This window comes from Haemaphysalis longicornis, unplaced genomic scaffold, assembly GCF_048455015.1.
Source record: "Haemaphysalis longicornis isolate Haplotype H1 unplaced genomic scaffold, Haemaphysalis longicornis Haplotype H1 scaffold_9, whole genome shotgun sequence".
NCBI classification, from domain to species: Eukaryota; Metazoa; Arthropoda; class Arachnida; order Ixodida; family Ixodidae; genus Haemaphysalis; species Haemaphysalis longicornis.
The window spans coordinates 29,728,500-29,747,433 of NW_027526460.1; the positions used below are offsets into that span (position 1 = coordinate 29,728,500).

At 47.7% G+C, this 18,934-nt stretch overlaps 2 protein-coding genes across 8 annotated transcripts in view; one reads left to right on the plus strand and one right to left on the minus strand.

Annotated features, from left to right (window-relative positions):
• LOC144151427 (SEC14-like protein 2) overlaps window positions 1–11,315 on the minus strand; it is a 273,494-nt gene extending 262,179 nt beyond the window's left edge. For 5 of the 7 annotated variants that reach the window (XM_077682475.1, XM_077682474.1, XM_077682468.1 and 2 more), the window contains exon 1: window positions 10,671–11,311. Coding sequence is in view for 2 of the 7 variants with exons in the window: in XM_077682473.1 (XP_077538599.1) it covers window positions 10,671–10,698 (28 nt within the window). In the remaining 5 variants the exon portion in view is untranslated. Of the gene's footprint in view, window positions 1–10,670 lie in introns of all 7 variants that reach the window. The other 2 variants (XM_077682473.1, XM_077682472.1) reach the window with 2 other exon arrangements.
• The window catches only part of LOC144151428 (SEC14-like protein 3), a 64,455-nt gene that overhangs the window by 31,463 nt on the left and 14,058 nt on the right, over window positions 1–18,934 (plus strand). Inside the window, exon 8 of the mRNA XM_077682476.1 lies at window positions 17,317–17,397. Within this exon, the coding sequence (XP_077538602.1) occupies window positions 17,317–17,397 (81 nt within the window). The remainder of the gene's footprint in view (window positions 1–17,316; window positions 17,398–18,934) is intronic.

The window sequence follows — 18,934 nt, forward strand, 5'->3', positions numbered from 1 at the left end:
GTCTAGTGATTTAACTCCCTGGCCACACGTATGCGGTCCATCAGTGCTCTCGGCTCAGGAACAGAACCATCGAGTTTTCTGCGAAGGACTGGCTCGCAGCTTACGCTGCAACGCAAGCCAGCTCACAATCTTAAATTTCGCGCCTTGAGCATCCCCAAGAGGCGCTGAAGTGAGATCGAAGGCCCTCCGAACGAGTTCTTTGCACGGCTGGTAAACTCCGCGGTCACATCCTTGTAGACAGGGCACTCGCTTCTGGGGGACCAAAGATCGAATCCGTAATCCGGGCAGCGTCTCGGAAGACGGGGATATTTGAATGCTTAACATTTACACTGAAATCTCGTTAGTTCAACCGGCAATAATTCAAATCTATGGATAATTCGATCTCCACGATTTGGTCCGGCCATGCTCTGTGGCAGCCTATAGGTACTGAAAAGGCCGTTAATTCGAACGCGGGTACGTTTGCCTACGGGTAATTCGAACTACGCGCCACCCTAATGGCGGCTTGGCGCCTGGTACACGATGCGCCCGCTGCCTACTCACGAGGCTGCGTCCCCTCAGGAGACGAGAGAAGAACGAAGAGGGAAGGTGGATCGGAGTAAAACTAATCTAAAAACCCCCCGTGTGGGGGGAGTAGTTTTGAATGACTTATTTTTTGCGGACAACGGCCATTTGGACGCGAGTGCAGTAATTTGTGGTGCGATGACAGATGGGGTCATCACATGGGAGTCGGCAGGATATTGTCTTGAGGGGGGCAAATGCGTTGCACCGGTGGGGGGGGGGGAGAGAGAGAGAGAGAGAGAGAGAGAGAGAGAGAGAGAGAGAGAGAGAGAGAGAGAGAGAGAGAGAGAGAGAGAGAGAGAGAGCAGTGCCCCTTTTTCACGTTTCTTCAGACGCCCATAGGCCATCATATCTCACGCCAGAAGCGCAGAACCCGTCGGTGCGAGTGTCGCCGAGGAGGGATAGGACTAAGCCCCAGTGCGGCCGTCTGCTAGAAACTCATGACCGGATGGAACACCGCTCGCCTATTCTTCACTTTTGCCGAAAACAAAGAAAAGGCCTTCCTCTACATTCCCTATAGTGAGAGCATAGAGCAAAGAGTACTGGCTCTCGCCCTCAAGAGCAAAAGGAAGACTGCAGTCAGGGACAATTTCCGGCATTAAAATTGCTGACATGCCCCATTGCTTCTCAATCGCACTGTACTGTAGTTATTCTTCCCTTTCGTTAGACTGAACGTTCATTAATTCGAACTCATATGGAGTAACCTTGCGGTACGAATTGACGAGCTTTTACGGCATACATGGACTCGACGAGGAAAACCGGTTTGTCCTTCTGTAACCGGAACATGCAAAAAACAGAAAATACAAAAAATAGAAAAAAAATATAAATTTAGCAAAAAGAACTCACAGAATGAAAAATATGCGCCTCATATATCTCCTCCTACAAACAAATACTAAAGTAATAAACTCTGAAAAAGAACGTTGGAAATACGAATGAAAAAAAAAACGGTAATGAACCAATCGTGTAACGCCCTCCATTTCGGAAAAGTGCACATTTGACTGAAGTAACACATGTATTCGTTATAGTATCGTAAATGTAGAATAATTGGTCAAACGGAATTTCGGAAAACCAAAATACAGGAATAAAAAAGTGAAAATTTCGCAACAATTAACCGATGAAATAAAAAATATGCATAAAAAAGGCAAAAAAGAAGGCTATAATACGAACCCTGGAAAAGGGCGACGTAAACACAAATAAAAATATCAGCTTACCCATTTAGTGCGCCGCATTGTCAACAAGCACGCGGGGCTACATGAGGGTCAAGTTAGGCAGCTAGTACATGCCTTAGCTTTAAGTAAACTTCTTTATACAATTCCATATCTTTCTCTGACTTGTCACCAAAGACATCAGATTGAGGTTGCACTTCATACACTGTATAAGACCGCCCTCAACGTTCCAATTAATACGTCCACTCAGCGCCTATACTCTACGGGGCTGTTCTTGCCTCTGGGAGATCTTATACAACAACATAAAGACCGGCAAATGGCGCGTCTTTCTAGCACAAAACAAGGACACTGGATCCTTCACCAAGTTGCTCTCAAGCCTATTGACTTGCCTGTCATCACCCCTCCTGCGCCGCTCCCAGATAACCTCAGGATAGCTCCCATCCCAAAAAACGTTGCAGCTGATACCAATCCAGGGAGACGATGTGCTCGCGTTGTCAATCATGTCCATCCAATTGATTCTACGATAGTCTACACGGATGCATCACGGACGCACGTCGGAGCAGCCGCATATTCCATCGCAAGTGGCAATGAAGTAGTGACACACACCCTTGGTCCTTTCACTAATCCCCCACCTACAGCGACTCTAGAGACTCTCCCAATAATCACCAGTATCCAGGACCTCTCATTACGGCCCCCTAACCCCTCAGGATATACCATATACACTGATTCAATGCAAGCTATTCGCGCCATTCACATGGGTAGGATTCCTGAAGAACTGCAGTATGATCTACGCAAAGCCTTAACAAAACTACGTCCCCACACTGTCACACTGAGGTGGATTCCTGGTCACGCTGGAATCCCAGGCAATGAGGTTGTGCATAACCTCGCCCGCGAACTTCTGCACCGGGCGCCTGGGATTCCCTGGCCTTATCCACCGACGTGGGACACTACTCTCCACTACAAACAAGAAATAAAGCTTCACTACAAGAACATCAGAGAAACTCTTCGAACACTTCCTGTTCCAGACAAATCTCTAACAACCACGCAACTACGCATTCTTCGACGAGTACAGTTAAATACCATCCTTACACCTGCTCGTTCCTTCCTCTATCGTATCCGACACTCACCAGCATGTCCCAATTGTCCCGAACCATACGCTAATTTAGAACACTGCATTTTCGCCTGCCCCATTGCAATTCAATCCCCACATTTTCCCCACCCACCTCCTTCAACGTGGCGGACTTGGCTAGCCTCGGACCAGCTCTCGGACCAGTTGGCGTTGGTGAACCTGGCCCGGGACATTCTGGACGCTTAATGTTGCGTTTGAATAAAGTTTTTTCCTCCTCCTCGATAAAATAACAAACTCACACTACGCCTTGTTTCTTAAAATACAAGATTTGACAAGCAAATGCACTCAAGCGATATAATGGTGTATATTTATATCAATGGGAAAAAGAAACAATAGAAAACTTAAAAACCTTAAAATAGTCCTACGTACTTGGCTACCCAATGCCAAATCCTGCTGTAAAATGTCGATAAACGTAAGTATACCATGCATTATTCGACGATTCGCTGAATTTTTGCAGATTTTTTTTAATTGCCTATCCCAAAAATTCAGCACATATCTATTTTAATTAAATAAACACTACTACAGGTTTCCCCCCTCAATTTAATCCAATCGCCACACAATTTAATCCAAGCGCCAGCCAATTTAATCCAAGTGTCGTGTAATTTAATCCAAACGCCATCGAATTTAATCCAGGTGCCAGCGAATTTAATCCAAGTGCCAACCAATTTAATCCAGCTGTTGGAAGGGTGTTCAGGGGTGTTTTGTGCAGAATTAGGCAAGCTTTGCGGGCTTTGATGCGCGTGGTGGGATGAAAACGGCGTGTTCCTTGATGTCTTACGTGCAAAATATCATATGCGCGTAGCTTAATGGACATTTACTAACATCCGCAGATCAGGAGAGCTGTCTCGTTTGATCCGTAGGTGGCGCGGGGTGATCGTCCGCGAGATCGTCAGAAGTATCGTCTGCTCGCGTATTGTTACCCCAGCAGATTTGCCAGCGTATTTTTACGTGAGCAGACGACACTTCTGTCGCCAGCAGGCGATATTTCTGACGATCTCGCAGACGATATTATAATTCGGAAATATTGTTTAATACTGCAGAAAATCATTAACGAGTCTTTACCAACGAAATGTCTTAAGGCATTGTTATGCGAGGAGCAGATGATAATTCCGACGCGAGTTCCACTACACTGGCAAGTCGGGTGGCGTAACAATACCGGAACAGGTATAAGAAACTCGCAGACGATCACCACACGGCACCGACGGAGTAAAAAGACCGCTGTCCTTGCCTGCGGGTGTTAGAAAATGTCCCGAGGAAGACCGAAGAAAGCACCGGGTTAAGGCAAGAAGAAGTAAAACTCCGTTTCAAATGTCTACAGAGCCCGGATAGTTGAGGTTTATCAGGGCGGTGGCGACTTAAAACTTCTCGCCGAGACGCTTGGCATGAACGTCAAGACGGCTAGATCCATTGCAGCAACGGACCGCAGCACCACAAGAAAACGTGGCGGTTCGTCTAAGAAATTCGACGTGACCGTCGTACACGCGCTGACCGAGATAGTTGACAATAACCCATCTTTCACGCTTTCTCAAATTCGGTCTGCCCTCGCCGAAACCATGCCAGACCTTGAGATTAGTTTATCCAGCATCGACCGGTTGTAAGATGGCCACGGCTATTCCCTGAAGTTGGCCACGCTCAGACCAGTAGAGAGAAACAGCCCGGAAGTCAAGGCGAAGCGCCGGAAGTACGCAGAATGGCTGCAAAACGATGGCACGACGGTGTCACGATACTACATTGATGAGACCAATTTAAAGGTGGGGTGTGCACGGAGTATTCCAAGAGCGAAGAGAGGTGCTCCTGCCGTAACACTTGTGACGGGCACCAGAGGGGCAAATATAAACATCCTGATCTGTATGTCGGCCAACGGAATCGTCCACTGGAGTATCGCCGACAAAGTACACTGGGCAGGCTTCAAAGAATTCCTTGAAGAAGCGTCGCAGCAACCACATAAACAGGACCCCGACGGCGAGGCGGTCTTTATTTTTTACAATGCTCCATCCCATCGACGGGCGGAAGTGGTGGCTTTGGCCGTGAGCCAACACACAATCCAAAGACTGCCGCCCTACAGCCCTTTCTTCAATCCAACTGAAGAGGTGTTTTCGAAGTTCAAGTTCAATGTCAAGGCCTACCTAGAGGAACATCGACAGGCGCTCCTGAACGCGCCAGCAGGCGTGACAAAAAAACAACACCGGCGCTCCATGCTCGTGAAAGCCGCGAAAGAGGCCATTGAGAACATCAGTCGCGTTGAATGTGCAGCGTATGACAGACACAACTTTTCGTTTGCTCGCGCTGCCATTAACATGGAGAATATGTAACCACATTCAGTACGATCGCTACATATTACACCTCGAGATATCGCGAGGTGTCGTAAGACTGTTCACTTGTTCCTTGTGTGCTGTAATGCGAAAGACCCACTAAATAAAGAATTTCACGTGGTCGAGTCATATAGCCGTTATGACAGCATGAAATTTATAAGTCGTGCGGATCGTGTGTCATGAAAACGAGTAAATCAAAGGGGCTTATTTCATATCCGTTAGGCCATAACCGGGTAACGGCAGAATCGGGGGGAGGGGAATAAGTGATGAGATGTCTAAGTGATTATTTACCACTCTCAATTCCGACTGCAACTACAGGTTTTCCGGCTCAGGTTAATCCAAATGTCCATAGAATATTTAATCCAAGCTCCGACCAATTTAATTCCTTCGCCAACAAAATTAATCCAGGTACCACAAAAATGTTCAGGGGAGTTTTGGGCGAAATTGATCACAGCTTTGCGGACTTTGTTGCTTGTGGTGTCGTGAAAACGGGGTGTTTCTTGATCCATTATGGGCAAAATGTCTTATGTGAACAGCTCTATACATTTACCAACACGCGCAGACCGTTGCTGTGAGCTGATCGTCTGCAACAATGCCGTCTCATCTTCGCGTAACAATGGCTTCACAACATCCTTTGATAAAGGCACATTACATAAATGCCCTTTGCATTTTAATTTTCAATAATTCAATGCTTTTATGCAGTGTTAAGCAATATTTCCGAATTATAATATCGTCTGCGAGATCGTCAGAAATATCCCCTGCTGGCGACAGAAGTGTCGTCTGCTCGCGTAAAAATACGCTGGCAAATCTGCTGGGGTAACAATACCCGAGCAGACGACACTTCTGACGATCTCACAGATGATCACCCCACGCCACCTACGGATAAAACGAGACTGCTCTCCTGATCTGCGGATGTTAGTAAATGTCCATTAAGCTACGCGCATATGATATTTCGCACGTAAGACATCAAGGAACACCACGTTTTCATCCCACCACGCGCACCAAAGCCCGCAAAGCTCGCCTAATTCCGCACAAAACACCCCTGAACACCCTTCCAACACCTGGATTAAATTGGTTGGCACTTGGATTAAATTCGCTGGCACCTGGATTAAATTCGATGGTGTGTGGATTAAATTAGATGGCACTTGGATTAAATTGGCTGGCGCTTGGATTAAATTGTATGGCGATTGGATTAAATTGAGCGGGAAAACCTGTAGTACCAGTTATGTATTGATGCTTTGCCTCGAATATGCCTATGGTCTGTTTTCCTGCGCTTTATTGTTGACAAATATGAAGCATTGATTGAATCATTCATTCATTCACTTATTGATTCATTCATTCATTCGGTTATTGATTGATTCAGTCATTGATTGATTCATTGATTCATTCATTCATTGTAGGGTTTAACGCGCCGACACAACGCGACGGTGAGGCACGCCGTAGTGGAGAGCTCCGGATTAATTTTAGCCGCCTGGGGATGTTTAATCTTCGCAGAAATCTCGCACACACGGGCGTTCTTGCTTTTCGCCTCCATCAGAAAAGCGGCCGCCGCGGCCGGGAATCGAGCTCGCGGCCTCGTGCTCAGCAGCACAACGCCTTAGCCACTGAGCCACCACGGCGGGAACAAATATGAAGTATGTTACCACATTTACTAGCCTGGCAAGGTTTTGTCTACGAAGCTACTTGTTCAAGAGTTCGTTTAAATTTTGTCTGGGTTGCTGAATCGGCGGACGGATAGGACGGACGGAACAAAATTTTCGGCTTTAAAGGGACCCTGCAACACTTTCGATAAGCGCTTTCACTCTTTCCTTCGCGTCTGGAAGCACTGCCAAACTACAGTTATCGCCAGCGCGGAGCGGCACTGCGTGATTTGCTCGTCGCACCAGATACGCCTTCCGTTCCTGCTTTGTTTTTGTGGCTTTGTTTTTGAAGTCTATCGAAAAACGTTCATTGCTGCAACTGAAGGAAAACCGGCCAACACCCGCTACATGACCTCAGTGACGTAATTCGGGCCGTCGAAGAACGTCAAGACCGGGAAAGAGAGAAAGATCTTTTGAGCGAATTTCCAAGTTATATGATGGGAATGGAGCAGTAACTTTTGGCTTAGGTACCTTGCGACCCCCCAATCTAAGTACTGGGTGTGTTGGGTTACTACGTTCTGCAAGCATTCAAGATTTCAAAAAAATGATGAAAAAAGTGTTGCAGGGTCCCTTTAAGAATCCCAAGGAAGACTATAGTCTTTGAAAGCCCTCGTGCAGGAGCGCTCGTATTCACGAAGCGGTGCTACTAAGGAGCAGCCCCCGAACTAAATCACGCAAGGCGGCGGAATGTCTGGACATCAGTGGCGAAGTGTCTGCGCGCCGCTCACGAATCACTTTCGCCTGGCGCAATGAAGTTGCACTTCGCCATGTCCCGGCGACACCGGCGTTGTCGATAGCACTTCACGAAGTATATATCTTCAATTTATATGCATCTGTGGAATCTTGGAATCTTAAAAACAACAGCGACGGGACGACGACACAAGACACGACAAGCGCTGCCTCGCAACTGGTTTCTTACGTGCCAAGAGTATAAACACTGAAGCGCCCATTCGACACGCAGCATGTGTCACAGTTTTTGGCGCACTCGGCCGCACACGCGGATAACAAATGTAGCAATCTTTGAAGCACCCAAGGAAGGGGAAGAAGAGGAAGCACATTACTGATAGCACCTAGGGCAAGAAGCCTCCAGTACACGTACCGCGTGTTTTCGTCACCGTCGAATTGCATGCTGTTGCTTTTCAGACTGACTATATCCAACTAGCCCAACCTTCAAACCTTTCGCTGTATATGTAGTTTCGGCAAGAGTTCGTAAGAGCCATTTTCTGCCGTAGTAACCGTTTTTCAAATCGCAAGAAGACATATACAGAGGGCTCTGCCACCGTTACGAAAACACAGGAAGTGCTGACACTGCTATTTGCTGGTATTCGTTGGTGCGGTTCACAAACGCACTGTCAACAATGGCGAGTTCTAGCTGACCGTTTTCGACGGTCCGCTCCGGTACTACCGGCGGCCAGCTCAACGCAACCGGAGCCAATGCCGTTCGCGGCCAAGCGCGCCACGCCTGCGCAGTGGCGCTCCCGCTTGCTATCGGAGCGGAGCGGACCGTTAAAAACGGTCGGTTAAAACTCGCTAATGTTGACTGTAACTCTGACAAAAAGCTGTGGGGACAGCTTGATGGGGCCAGAGCGCCGATGCAGCTGCGGAAACTTTGGTGGGAATCAATGCATTGCACAGTTTCGCTTGCTGCAAACAGAAATTATGCAGAAACAGTGTTACCATACCCTGAGCAGTCATCATTATCATCATCACCAGCCTGTCTACGCCCACTGCAGGGCAAAGCCCTCTCCCAAGGGTCCAATTATCCCGGTCCTGTGCTAACTGCGACAAATTTATCCCCGCAAACTTCTTGATCTCGTACGAGCCCATCTAACTTTCTGCCGCCCCCTGCCACGCTCGCCTTCTCTAGGGATTCACTCTGTTACCCTTAATGACAAACGGTTATCTTCCCTTCGCATTACATGCCCTGCCCACGTCCATTTCTTCTTCTTAATTTCTACTAATATGGCCTTCAGACGCGTTTGTTCCCTGACCCACTCCGCTCTCTTCTTGTCCCTTAATGTTACACCTATCATCTTCCGTTCCATTGTGCGCTGAGTAGTCCTCAATTTAAGTTGAACCCTCTTAGTGAGCCTCCAAGTTTCCGCCCCGTAGGTGAGTACCGGTAAGATGCAGCTGTCATACACTTTCTTCTTCAGGGACAATGGTATGCTGCCATTCATCATCTGAGAATGCCTGCCGAATGCACTCCACCCCATTCCTATCCTTCTGATTATCTCTGCCTCATGGTTGGGATGCGGAGTCACAACTTGGCCTAAGTAGATATATTCCACTTCCACTGCCTCGATACCTATCACAAACCGCTCTGCTCCTCCGAGATTATTGATCATTACTTTAGTTTTCTGCATATTAATTCTCAGGCGCACGGTTCTACTCTGTTTGTCCAGTGCGGAAAGCATGATTTGCAATTCGTTCCCCGAGTTACTTAGCAAGGCAACGTCATCAGCAAATCTGAGATTACTGAGGTATTCTCGATAACCTTTGCTCCCACCTGTTCCCAATCCAATGTTCTGAATACTTATTGTAAACATGCTGTGAATAACATCGGAGAGATCATGTCTCCTTGTCTGACGCTCTTCCTTATATATATGTTACTGCTCTCCTTATGGCGGATGGTGGTAGCTGTGTATCCTTTGTAAATATCGTCTAATATTCTTACATAATGCTCGTCTACACCCTGGTTCCGTAATGCCTGAATGACTGCTGAGGTGTCGACCGAGTTAAATGCTTTCTCTTAATGTATGACGGCTATATATAGGGGTTCAGTATACTCTGCGCACTTCTCTGTCACCTGAACACCCTGAACAGTACTTCGCTATTATTAATTAAACACGTAGAAAATCTACTTTGAAACATGTCAAACACATATGTCAAAACATTATGCCTGAGAAGGACAGGGAAAGTGTTGCTAATACGAACATCACGCTAATTTATCGTTAAAAATTCGAGAATGCGGTTATTTGCAACCAATCCTGTCAAATTCAGCAATATGTGGGTGCAATCGGTTATGCATCATTTGTATGTTGTAACTAAGTGACTGTGTAGAAATTAGTCGGCACGATGACGGGGAACAATATATTTCTCCTTCACGGGTTCGACCTGTTCCGGTTCGCGATGACAGACCAGATAATTCCACTAAAATATTATGGTAGGCAGTGCTCGAAGAAGGACGCTGATACAAGCGGCGGTACTTAAAAATTTTGATTATGTCGTGTTATTGGAATAACTGTTTCGTGGGTTGAAGATACGGAAAATTACTAACGCATCGAATAGCTTTTTTTTTTCAAGGAGTAGGAGTGTGGTAATGTTTTTTTTTGTTGTTGTTGTTGTTAGTCGCCGTGCCCCAAACTAAAGTGCAATACTTCAGGTGTGATCTGGAAAGGGCGTCTTTGGAGTTAAGCACTCATTGGAAAAATGTCACCGGAACGTTATAGCGCACTCACAGCGGAGGATAGCTTTTTGGCCAACAATTCATGTCGAAGTTCCGTGTCACGCGTAGCGAGAATACCACTCCCCAGATCTTGTGCTCTTTTACTATATCGACGCGTGCTAAACCAAGATGTATACGTTAGTCATTAGCTGTGAATATTGAAATCTTTGATTTCTTACCGATAATTTTCAACTATTTTGGTTAGACCAGTCGAGCAATTGGGACAGAACAAAATTTGCGCGCAAAAAAAGGTTCAGAACATCATCATAAGTAATAAACAGGCTGGTGCCATCGGTGTATACAAAACCATTTCCCTAACCGTTTGCCGCAGCTGTTGTGGCTATTATTAAATTCCCAGCAGCGGATTATGCACTGTTTCCATTCAGGGGAAAATGACGGTTTAAATGAAAAGCTTACCGGCAATCTTGATTCCGTGCTCATCCATTTTTCGATCCAGCCGGCGGCACACAAATTCCGCAGGAAACGCCTTGCATCATCATCAGCATTAGTCACCGCACAGTCCCAGGAACACGTCCTCTAAGTTGCTCGTCACCCATGCAGTCTCCTCCATCACTACTGTCAATGACACAAACACAGACCGTACGCGCACAGCAGCCTCTGACACGCCCAATCTTTGTTGTCGCCAACCTGCCCACCAGCATCTGGTCTGGAAATGGCAAGCCTAACCAGTTCTCACCTTCTGAAGGCTCCAAACAACAGGGAAGTTCTTTTCACCGCAGTTAAGAGGGCGGCGAATACCGACGGATATCAGTCGTCGTTTAGTCCACAAAGAACTGCTTGAACCAGTCTCTGTCACTGCTACACATATCCGAAAACTTTCAGACCGACCGAGGAAGGTATGCCCAACAATTTACTCGACGTTTCCGGGCGGGCAACTACGTAAAACGCCCCGAAATCTGAGCGCGGGAACGAGGGTACCGCGAGCCACCGCCGCTCCTCCAGTCCGGCCGTGCGCGAGCATACGTCCCAAAGGCGCTGCAGCTGAAGCATCGTCCGCGAGCCAAGTCAACTGGCTGTCTAGACAGGCGTGACGAAGCGTGTTCGCGCGGTGGGCGGCGGCGGGCGGCGCACTGGCACCGGCGTCGGGCAGAAAACGTAAATTCACCACGTCATGGTATCGCCGGCGTTGTCGCAGACAGCTCGCGAGCGCTTGCTTCTTAAAAGCATTGCAAGTGGTTACGATTCCCGATCACGGCAACCATCTTATCGTCGGAACGAAGAACAAATGGATGGCTCTTGTCCCGCGTTCGGGAAAACCCCCAATGCAGTGATGGAGGACGACAGCAGAAAAAAACCTTGCAGAAATTCAGAGAATTGTCTACTAATGCGTAGCATTCTTATGCCGCTTCTCTTGAGTGTGAGTTCTTTCAGCCAAATTGCTTGGTTTTTCTAAATCCTGTCCGAGCAATTATCACCACTTACACTACTACAACGATTACAGTTATAACTCTCGCGAAATCTGCATTATTGTGGAAATGCAGGCGTTACACGGTTCGCCATTTCCCGTATTTTTTTGTTATTTTTTAGTTTTTAGAAGTTAGTGCCACCAGTTATCTCCATCTACGCGATTATAATGATTGCAAGTCGAACTTCCGCGATATTTGCATTTTTGTGGAAATTCACAGGGGGTAGTCGGCAAAGAATGCTACGCATTAAAAAAAAAAATCCCGGGCCATCTCCACAAACGCGAAACCTAGAGAGGGGCGAAGCGTGCAGTGTATACAGGGAAATCTCGTTGATACGTTTTTCAAGGGAACCGCGGGCAATAAAACGCATTATCCGGAAATCCTATTATTCAAATAGGTTAAAAAAAGAGGGTGCATGCATGCTCCGTCAGCAACTTACTTTTATGGAGCAACATAGAAGTAACTGCTCAATTTGTGCTGACCCTTCTTTTTTTAAATGTCCGGGAGTAAATTCTTCTAAAACATTCAAAAAGAAGCCGCCAGTATTTCTTGCTTTGGCAGACACTGCCTTGTACGACAATCCCTGTCGTGCCGTAAATCGGTGAAGGCAGCCTCCGGATGCTTGAAAGTTTTGAATACCCAATGAGAGCGTGACGTTGTCAACTGTGTCGCGTAGGTCTGACCCGTCGAAGTTCACTCCTGTCGCTCTAACTTCCTTGAACCATGTAAGCAGGATGTCTTCCTTTTTTACTCATGCTTCGCACCTCGCATTTGTTATACACCAGGTCCAGAAACTTGCAGCTTCCTTAAAGTTACTCTTGCTGACCGACAGTAGTGTTGAGCGTTGACACTGGCAAAGCGAGCTCGCTTGCCAATTCCATGCACTTCCTCTTCGGGTTCTCTTCGAATTGGCGTACAATTTCCACTTGCGCCTTGCATTTCTTTGGCGTCGTCACAAGCCTGAAAACACCGCCGCGCATAGCAACAAGGCAAAAAGAGAACAAATCAATGCGCGGAAAGCAAGGTTCATGGGAGAAGTCGGGAACGAAAGTCGCGCCTGCCGCGAGCATTGCGCGCCTTCTTCCTTGACAATGATAGGATTTGCTACATGGCGGGGTGCATCGCCTGACTTGACTTATCGTCAGCCTTGCACGGAACGGCCACGCATTGCAGTAATAGAGAATTTTTATCTGACCGTTTTTCACGGTCCGCTCTGTTCTGTGGCTCCGCTCCGACAGCAAGCGAGAGCGCCATTGCGCATGTGTGGCGCGCTTGGTGGCGAGCGGCGTTGGCTCCGGTTGCGCTGAGCGGGCCGCCGGTACCGGAGCGGACCGTCGAAAACAGTCAGCTGAAACCTAAAACTCTCTAATGTTTCTGCCGCCGAACCGACGCTTCCGCTCCCTATGTGTCTCGGCAACGTGCAGGTCGTGGCTTGTTGGAATGCGGTTTTAGCTAGTATACCGAAGAATAAACGTAAGATTTTTAGAAATGTCGGTCGAGATTAGCTTTCGCGACCGTATTATCCAATTTTCGGCAACAATGTGATCGTAATACACGCACGAAAATGCATTATTTCTAAGGGACGTTGGCCGGGAACCAAAAGAAATACGTATTAGGCCGAAAAACGTAATATGCCGAATCGTATCAACGAGATTCCACTCTGAGTGCATTCAAAGATTGTAATTCTCTCTCTGGCCACACGGTGCGCGCTGATTGGGCGCCGAAGAAGCGCCGGTGGGAGGAGCAATTGCGCGCTTGCTGAGGTAGTGGCGCCCTCTCTTGCGTTGAACCGGATTTAAGCAATTAAATGAGACAGACAGGCCGTAAGTTGTCTTCCCGTCACACGCCGCAGCATGCTAAGAAATATGCTTTTACAGGGGAAAACCTTGCGTTAGAAACCAAATTAGAGATGGAATTGAATAAATTACCGTGCTAATGCGATTAAAACTTGATTATTCCTGTATTTTAAATTAGTTTAAATCATGTTGGTGTGTTTTGAACCGGCTTTATTCGTTGTACACTTGTTTTTTAGCATAATTCGACAACTTGATTTATCGTGACGACATGAGACGACGACAGGAGACGTCGACACCCTGTGCAGCTGCATCGCTGCACGGCGTTGCTGCATGACGATGAAAGCCCTCGTGCAGGGTGGTTACAGATAAGGGTTACAGATGCCGTAAACGGCGCGCACGGAGCAACAGGCAACACAGTGCAACAGGCAACACAGTGGCAATAGTAATGGCCATGACATTGATTACGTAACATTAAAGGCTGCGCTACATATAATACTAACCATAATTTCAACTACGACACTGTGTTTATTTTTTGGGGTTAACTCCCGACTTCTTTTAGAGCACGTAGAATTCCTTTTGTGTGTATTATAAAATAGCGGCGTATAATTATTCGTAACGCAGCCACGTCAAATTACAAGATGTTTTGTCAGGCTCTACATGCATACGTCGCCGATTAAACATTTCGAATTCAGAGATTATACACGTAGCCGAGAACGGGGCGCCGAAACGTGATAGGCCGTGCCACATATAATCGACGTTGAGGACATTTTTACAGTGAAACTGTATATGGCTAGGATCCCGGATGTGCCTTCCGTAGGCGCCGATTTACTCCGCACCGTTTCTCCGCTAAGACTTATACTCTTCGCCACCGCCGGCGCCTCTTTCACAAGTTTTATACCCTTCTCCATTACGGATGCCTCTTTCACAAGTTGAGCTATGGGAGGATGACAGCGCTAGCGCCGTTGTCGGCAGTTCCACTTTTAACACGCTATGGCAGAAACGCGTGTCGTTCACTCGGAGGAAGGAGGGTGGGAAATTAAGGAGCGTCGGCACGCACAGAAGCGCGAATGGGCGAAAAAGCAACAGAAAGCTCCTGCCGCAGAACGTTCAGCCGCCGCCGTTGCTGCTTCAAGTTCCACCTCGTCGAGTAGCAGCGAATCCCTCCCTGATGAAGAGCAACTTCCCATTTGGAATGTCGGTGTGAGCCAATAACGATATCATATAAATTCACTGGGGCGAAACCTCACGATAGCAAAACCCACCATAGGAACAGCTTCGCTGACTTCCACATCCGCAGTGTGGAAGGACTCTAACTTTTTTTACAGCAACAGCTGTGAATGATTTATTATTGTGGGTTCGCTTTGCGGGCGCATTTACTTTGCTGTGGGGCGTCGCAGTTATAACGGCACACGCGTGGTTGACAACAAATGTGAAAACAAAATGCTTTTTTCAAGTTATGGGGATTGAGCTCAGGTCGCTTTGCTTCAAAAACTGCAGTCATAAACACTCAACCACGACTCTTCTCTAATAACACGATAGAGTTGTGCGTATTCAAGTATGAGCCCTGCTTTCGCACAAGTTGAAAGCATTCACCGTGGCTCCCAGATATTCCAACAACTGGCAAGTGCAGAGAGCTCGCCGTTGCTCTTCCAGACCCTTCGCTCGCGTGCAGCTGAGACATTTCACAGGGCGACTGGCATAAAATGGCAGAATCAATACCGGACGTATATATCTGGTCTAGGATAATGCCAAGACAGGCCACGTGCCACACGTGCACACTAAATTTTAATTCGAAGCTTTCTTTGCTGACTAACCCCAGTTTTAAACGAACGCGCTCGAGTACGTCATAACAGCTGCCATAACAACGTCGTAACCGTAAGAAACGGTACACCCAGCACGCACACACACACACACACACACACACACCCACACCCACACACACACACACACACACACATGCACACATATGCGGACACCCACGTGAACACATAACCTCAGGGCACCCGCGCACCGCCGCCTGCACACGCGAGAACACAAGCACACATCATCACACAAGTAGGCAAGCACACGCACGCACACTCTACGCATTTGTTTTCTGGGAGGACCCATGGGTCCTTTTTGGTGCTTGTGGGGTAATAGCGAGTAATTCTTCCAAGCAAAGAACCCTTCGAATTTAAAAACAATAATTGGAAATGCATTATCCCCTTGGTTTTTTGTTTGTTTGTTTTTCTTTCAATAACAACATTAGAACGTATCGTTTAGAAGGTCGTCCTTAGGGATTCAATCGCATAGTCTCACGTCATCGTTCGTGAATTTTGTACTCGCTCTTGTCCACGTTTCTTTCGTATCCTCAGCGAGCAGTAAATAGCGCCGCTTCGCTCTGGTTGTTGTTCTTGTTAGTGGGTAGGCTGCTGCTTCTTTAGTTAGGCGCCACCGGTACGGCGCCTCCGACTTCTCGCCGCGTGCACCGGCGTGTTCTTTCCACTTGCTAACGCGGCTAATTGTGTAGCATGCGTGTTACCTCGCACCAGGATCGGTAACTCAATTGTTAAATAGGCGATTAGGTCGAAATGTCGCCCATTGAATCATTTCGAAAGGAAAAAAAATTGTTGCACAACTTCGGTCACACGTTCTCTCATTGTTCTGTTTTTGTGGCTTTTGCGAAGTCCATGCAACCGCGGGAGAAGTCGAAAGGGTTGACGCATTCCTTCGAATGCAATAAAAATCAAAGCCCCTGTTTTAAGAACAGCGTTTAAAAAGCGAAGCTTTCTCTCATGCAACGTGAGTCAAAGTCAAAGTTCAAAACCCAAGCTGCTTTGACCATGTCGCATGGCGCGATCGAATAGACGTGGGTTTCGCAATGCAAGGGATCCAGGTTCGATTCCCATCACAGGAAGCGTTTTTTTTTCTTTTCTAGAGGCGCTTGATGTGCCTTTGTGGAAACCCATGGTGTAAGTTGGCTTTCCCGCAGTGCGTTTTGGGGCAACCTCGCCATCATTGAGGCATACAAAGCTGCGCTTTAATATTTTTGTCGATATTATCAGAAAGGAAGGGAGGAAACGACGGAAAGAAGCCGACCTCGGGGAACCCATGTTTGGCAACTCATGTGGCGTCGAGGGAAAAAAGAGGAATATATTTAGCAAGAGGTGCCCGGAGGCTCTGGGTTCGGAGCTAATAGGCCGGCTCGGCCCGTTTAGGTAGCTGTCGCTGGCCTTGGGCGCTGACGTCTGCCAGCCACTTCTCCCGTCTGAGAAAACGACGGCGCCCGGCGACAGCGATATGTATACCGGTCCGGGTCGGCTCTTCGCCGACAGGCCACAAATATTTACGACGTTTCCAGTTAAACAAGAGCCAAGGCGCACCGCCGCTTCTCAGAGGCGTTGCGCGCTATGAGCAAATACTACGGGGTCATAAAACAGAACGCATACATGCCGCAAATAGTGAGAATATGACACTTACGGTGGTACTGGCGGAAGTTTGCTCAGTTACGCTGCTGACCTCCCTTGACACCAAAATGTAGTTGTGCGCGACATGGTATCTGAACCCAAAATAAAAGCTCCACCACCACCACCTGCCTAGGCGTGCAAAGACGCACTGATAACACGTAAGAACTTGCATGACTTGCTATTCAAGGTACCGCGATGCCGCGATGCCTTCCCAAAATCCCGAACCTCAGGAGGAAATAGATCTATAATCGACCGGCGTGACGAGAGAAATCGGGAATGATTTGCAGGGTCCCTGCTGGCACGTGTGTGTGGGTTGGCTATCCGCAGAAGTCTCTGGAATGAGCGCAGAGTGCTGAGCGATAACCACGTGTTTTCCTCACTTTACCTTTCGCAGTCGTGGACTACATTCGGGCCTTGGTGGTGCTCTACGAGAACTACTACCCAGAGACCCTCAAGCTCGCCCTGCTTATAAACAGTAAGTTCATCGGAATACAGTTATAGCATATGCCCCGCGAGTCAAAACCACCGGTTAAATTATTGCACTTATTCATTTTGACTGCGTGTTTTGAAGTTTATGGTAGCTTTCGTCGCCTGTTTTAGGCTTGTGTTCACTTATCACGGTCCTCAGTAGCTAGGCTGAACCCATTTTGTTTTACAAATAAATCTCTCTCCCCCCCCCCCCCCACCCCAATGTTGAGAAACACTTAGGGTTACGGCCATCTATTTGTATGTAAGGGCTTATATCGCCAGCAGATCCGCGCACCATGGGAATGTGCGTGTTCTTGGTCGACTCAAAATATTAGCCGATAAGTAATGGCTGTGGCTAGCGTTCCGTCCAGACGGTAAGTAATGGCTGTGGCTAGCGTTCCGTCCAGACGGAACAATATACAAGTGCTAAAGTTCCGTCCAGACGGAACGGAGTGCTGCGGGTTATCCTTCCGTCCAGACGGAATACAACTGAGAGCTTAGCGTTCCGTTCAGACGGAGCCAGCGAGAAATTTCTACGGTTCCGTCCAGACGAAAGCAAAACCGGCTGATCAGACGCCATGCTCAGTCTTCAGATTTGGTGTAGAGGTTGCGACTCGGATCATGACACTACTGATCTGAGTTCGTACCCCCCGGGGCATGCTTTTTTTTTTTTGCGTGGTTGTGTCAACGTTTTGTAACAGCTAACTTCGCGCCCACTGTACAATTGACGCGGTGAGCGCAGTCGGTCTTGATTTTGCACTCAACCGGCAACTCCGCTACCGCTCACAAGGCCGACGTATCCATCGCCAGAGTTCCGATCATCTGTAGTTTGTAATGGTGATTACTAATTAACGGTTATTCTGGCTAGTGAATGAGCGGAAGCGGTTCGTTCGGCTGGGTATAAATATCAAGAAAAACTGCTCTCGCTGCTTGTTGTGAAGCGGGCGTGGTCGAGCTTGGCGGTTTGTTTGACGGCCGATAATCTGTAATCACTGAGAGTGATTATTAATCAAATGTGACTCTGGCTAGTCAATGAGCGGAAACGGTGTGACCGGTTGGGTAAAAATCAATAAACTCCAGAAAGGCGATCGGACTAACTCTAACTCCGTCAAACGGAACTCCAAGCCGCTAGCTCGCGACCACGCCCGCTTCACAACAGGCAGAGAGAGCAGTTTTTTTCATATTTACCCAGCCTAACGAACCGCTTCCGCTCATTGACTAGCCAGAATAACCGTTAATTAGTAATCATGCACCATTACGAACTACAGATGACCGGAACTCTGGCGATGGATACGTCGGCCTTGGCTCTAGTGAGCGGTAACGGAGCGGCCGGTTGAGTGCCGGTTGAGTGCGGCCGGTTGAGTGCAAATGAGTGCAAGACCGATTGCTCTCACCACGTCAATTGTAAAGTGGGCGCAAAGTTAGCTGTTACAAAACGCTGGCACAACCATGCAAAAAAAAAAAAAAGAGGCATGACCGGGGGGAATCGAACCCGGTGCAACAGTGCCATAATCCGAGGCGCAACCTCCACACCAAATCTTTTT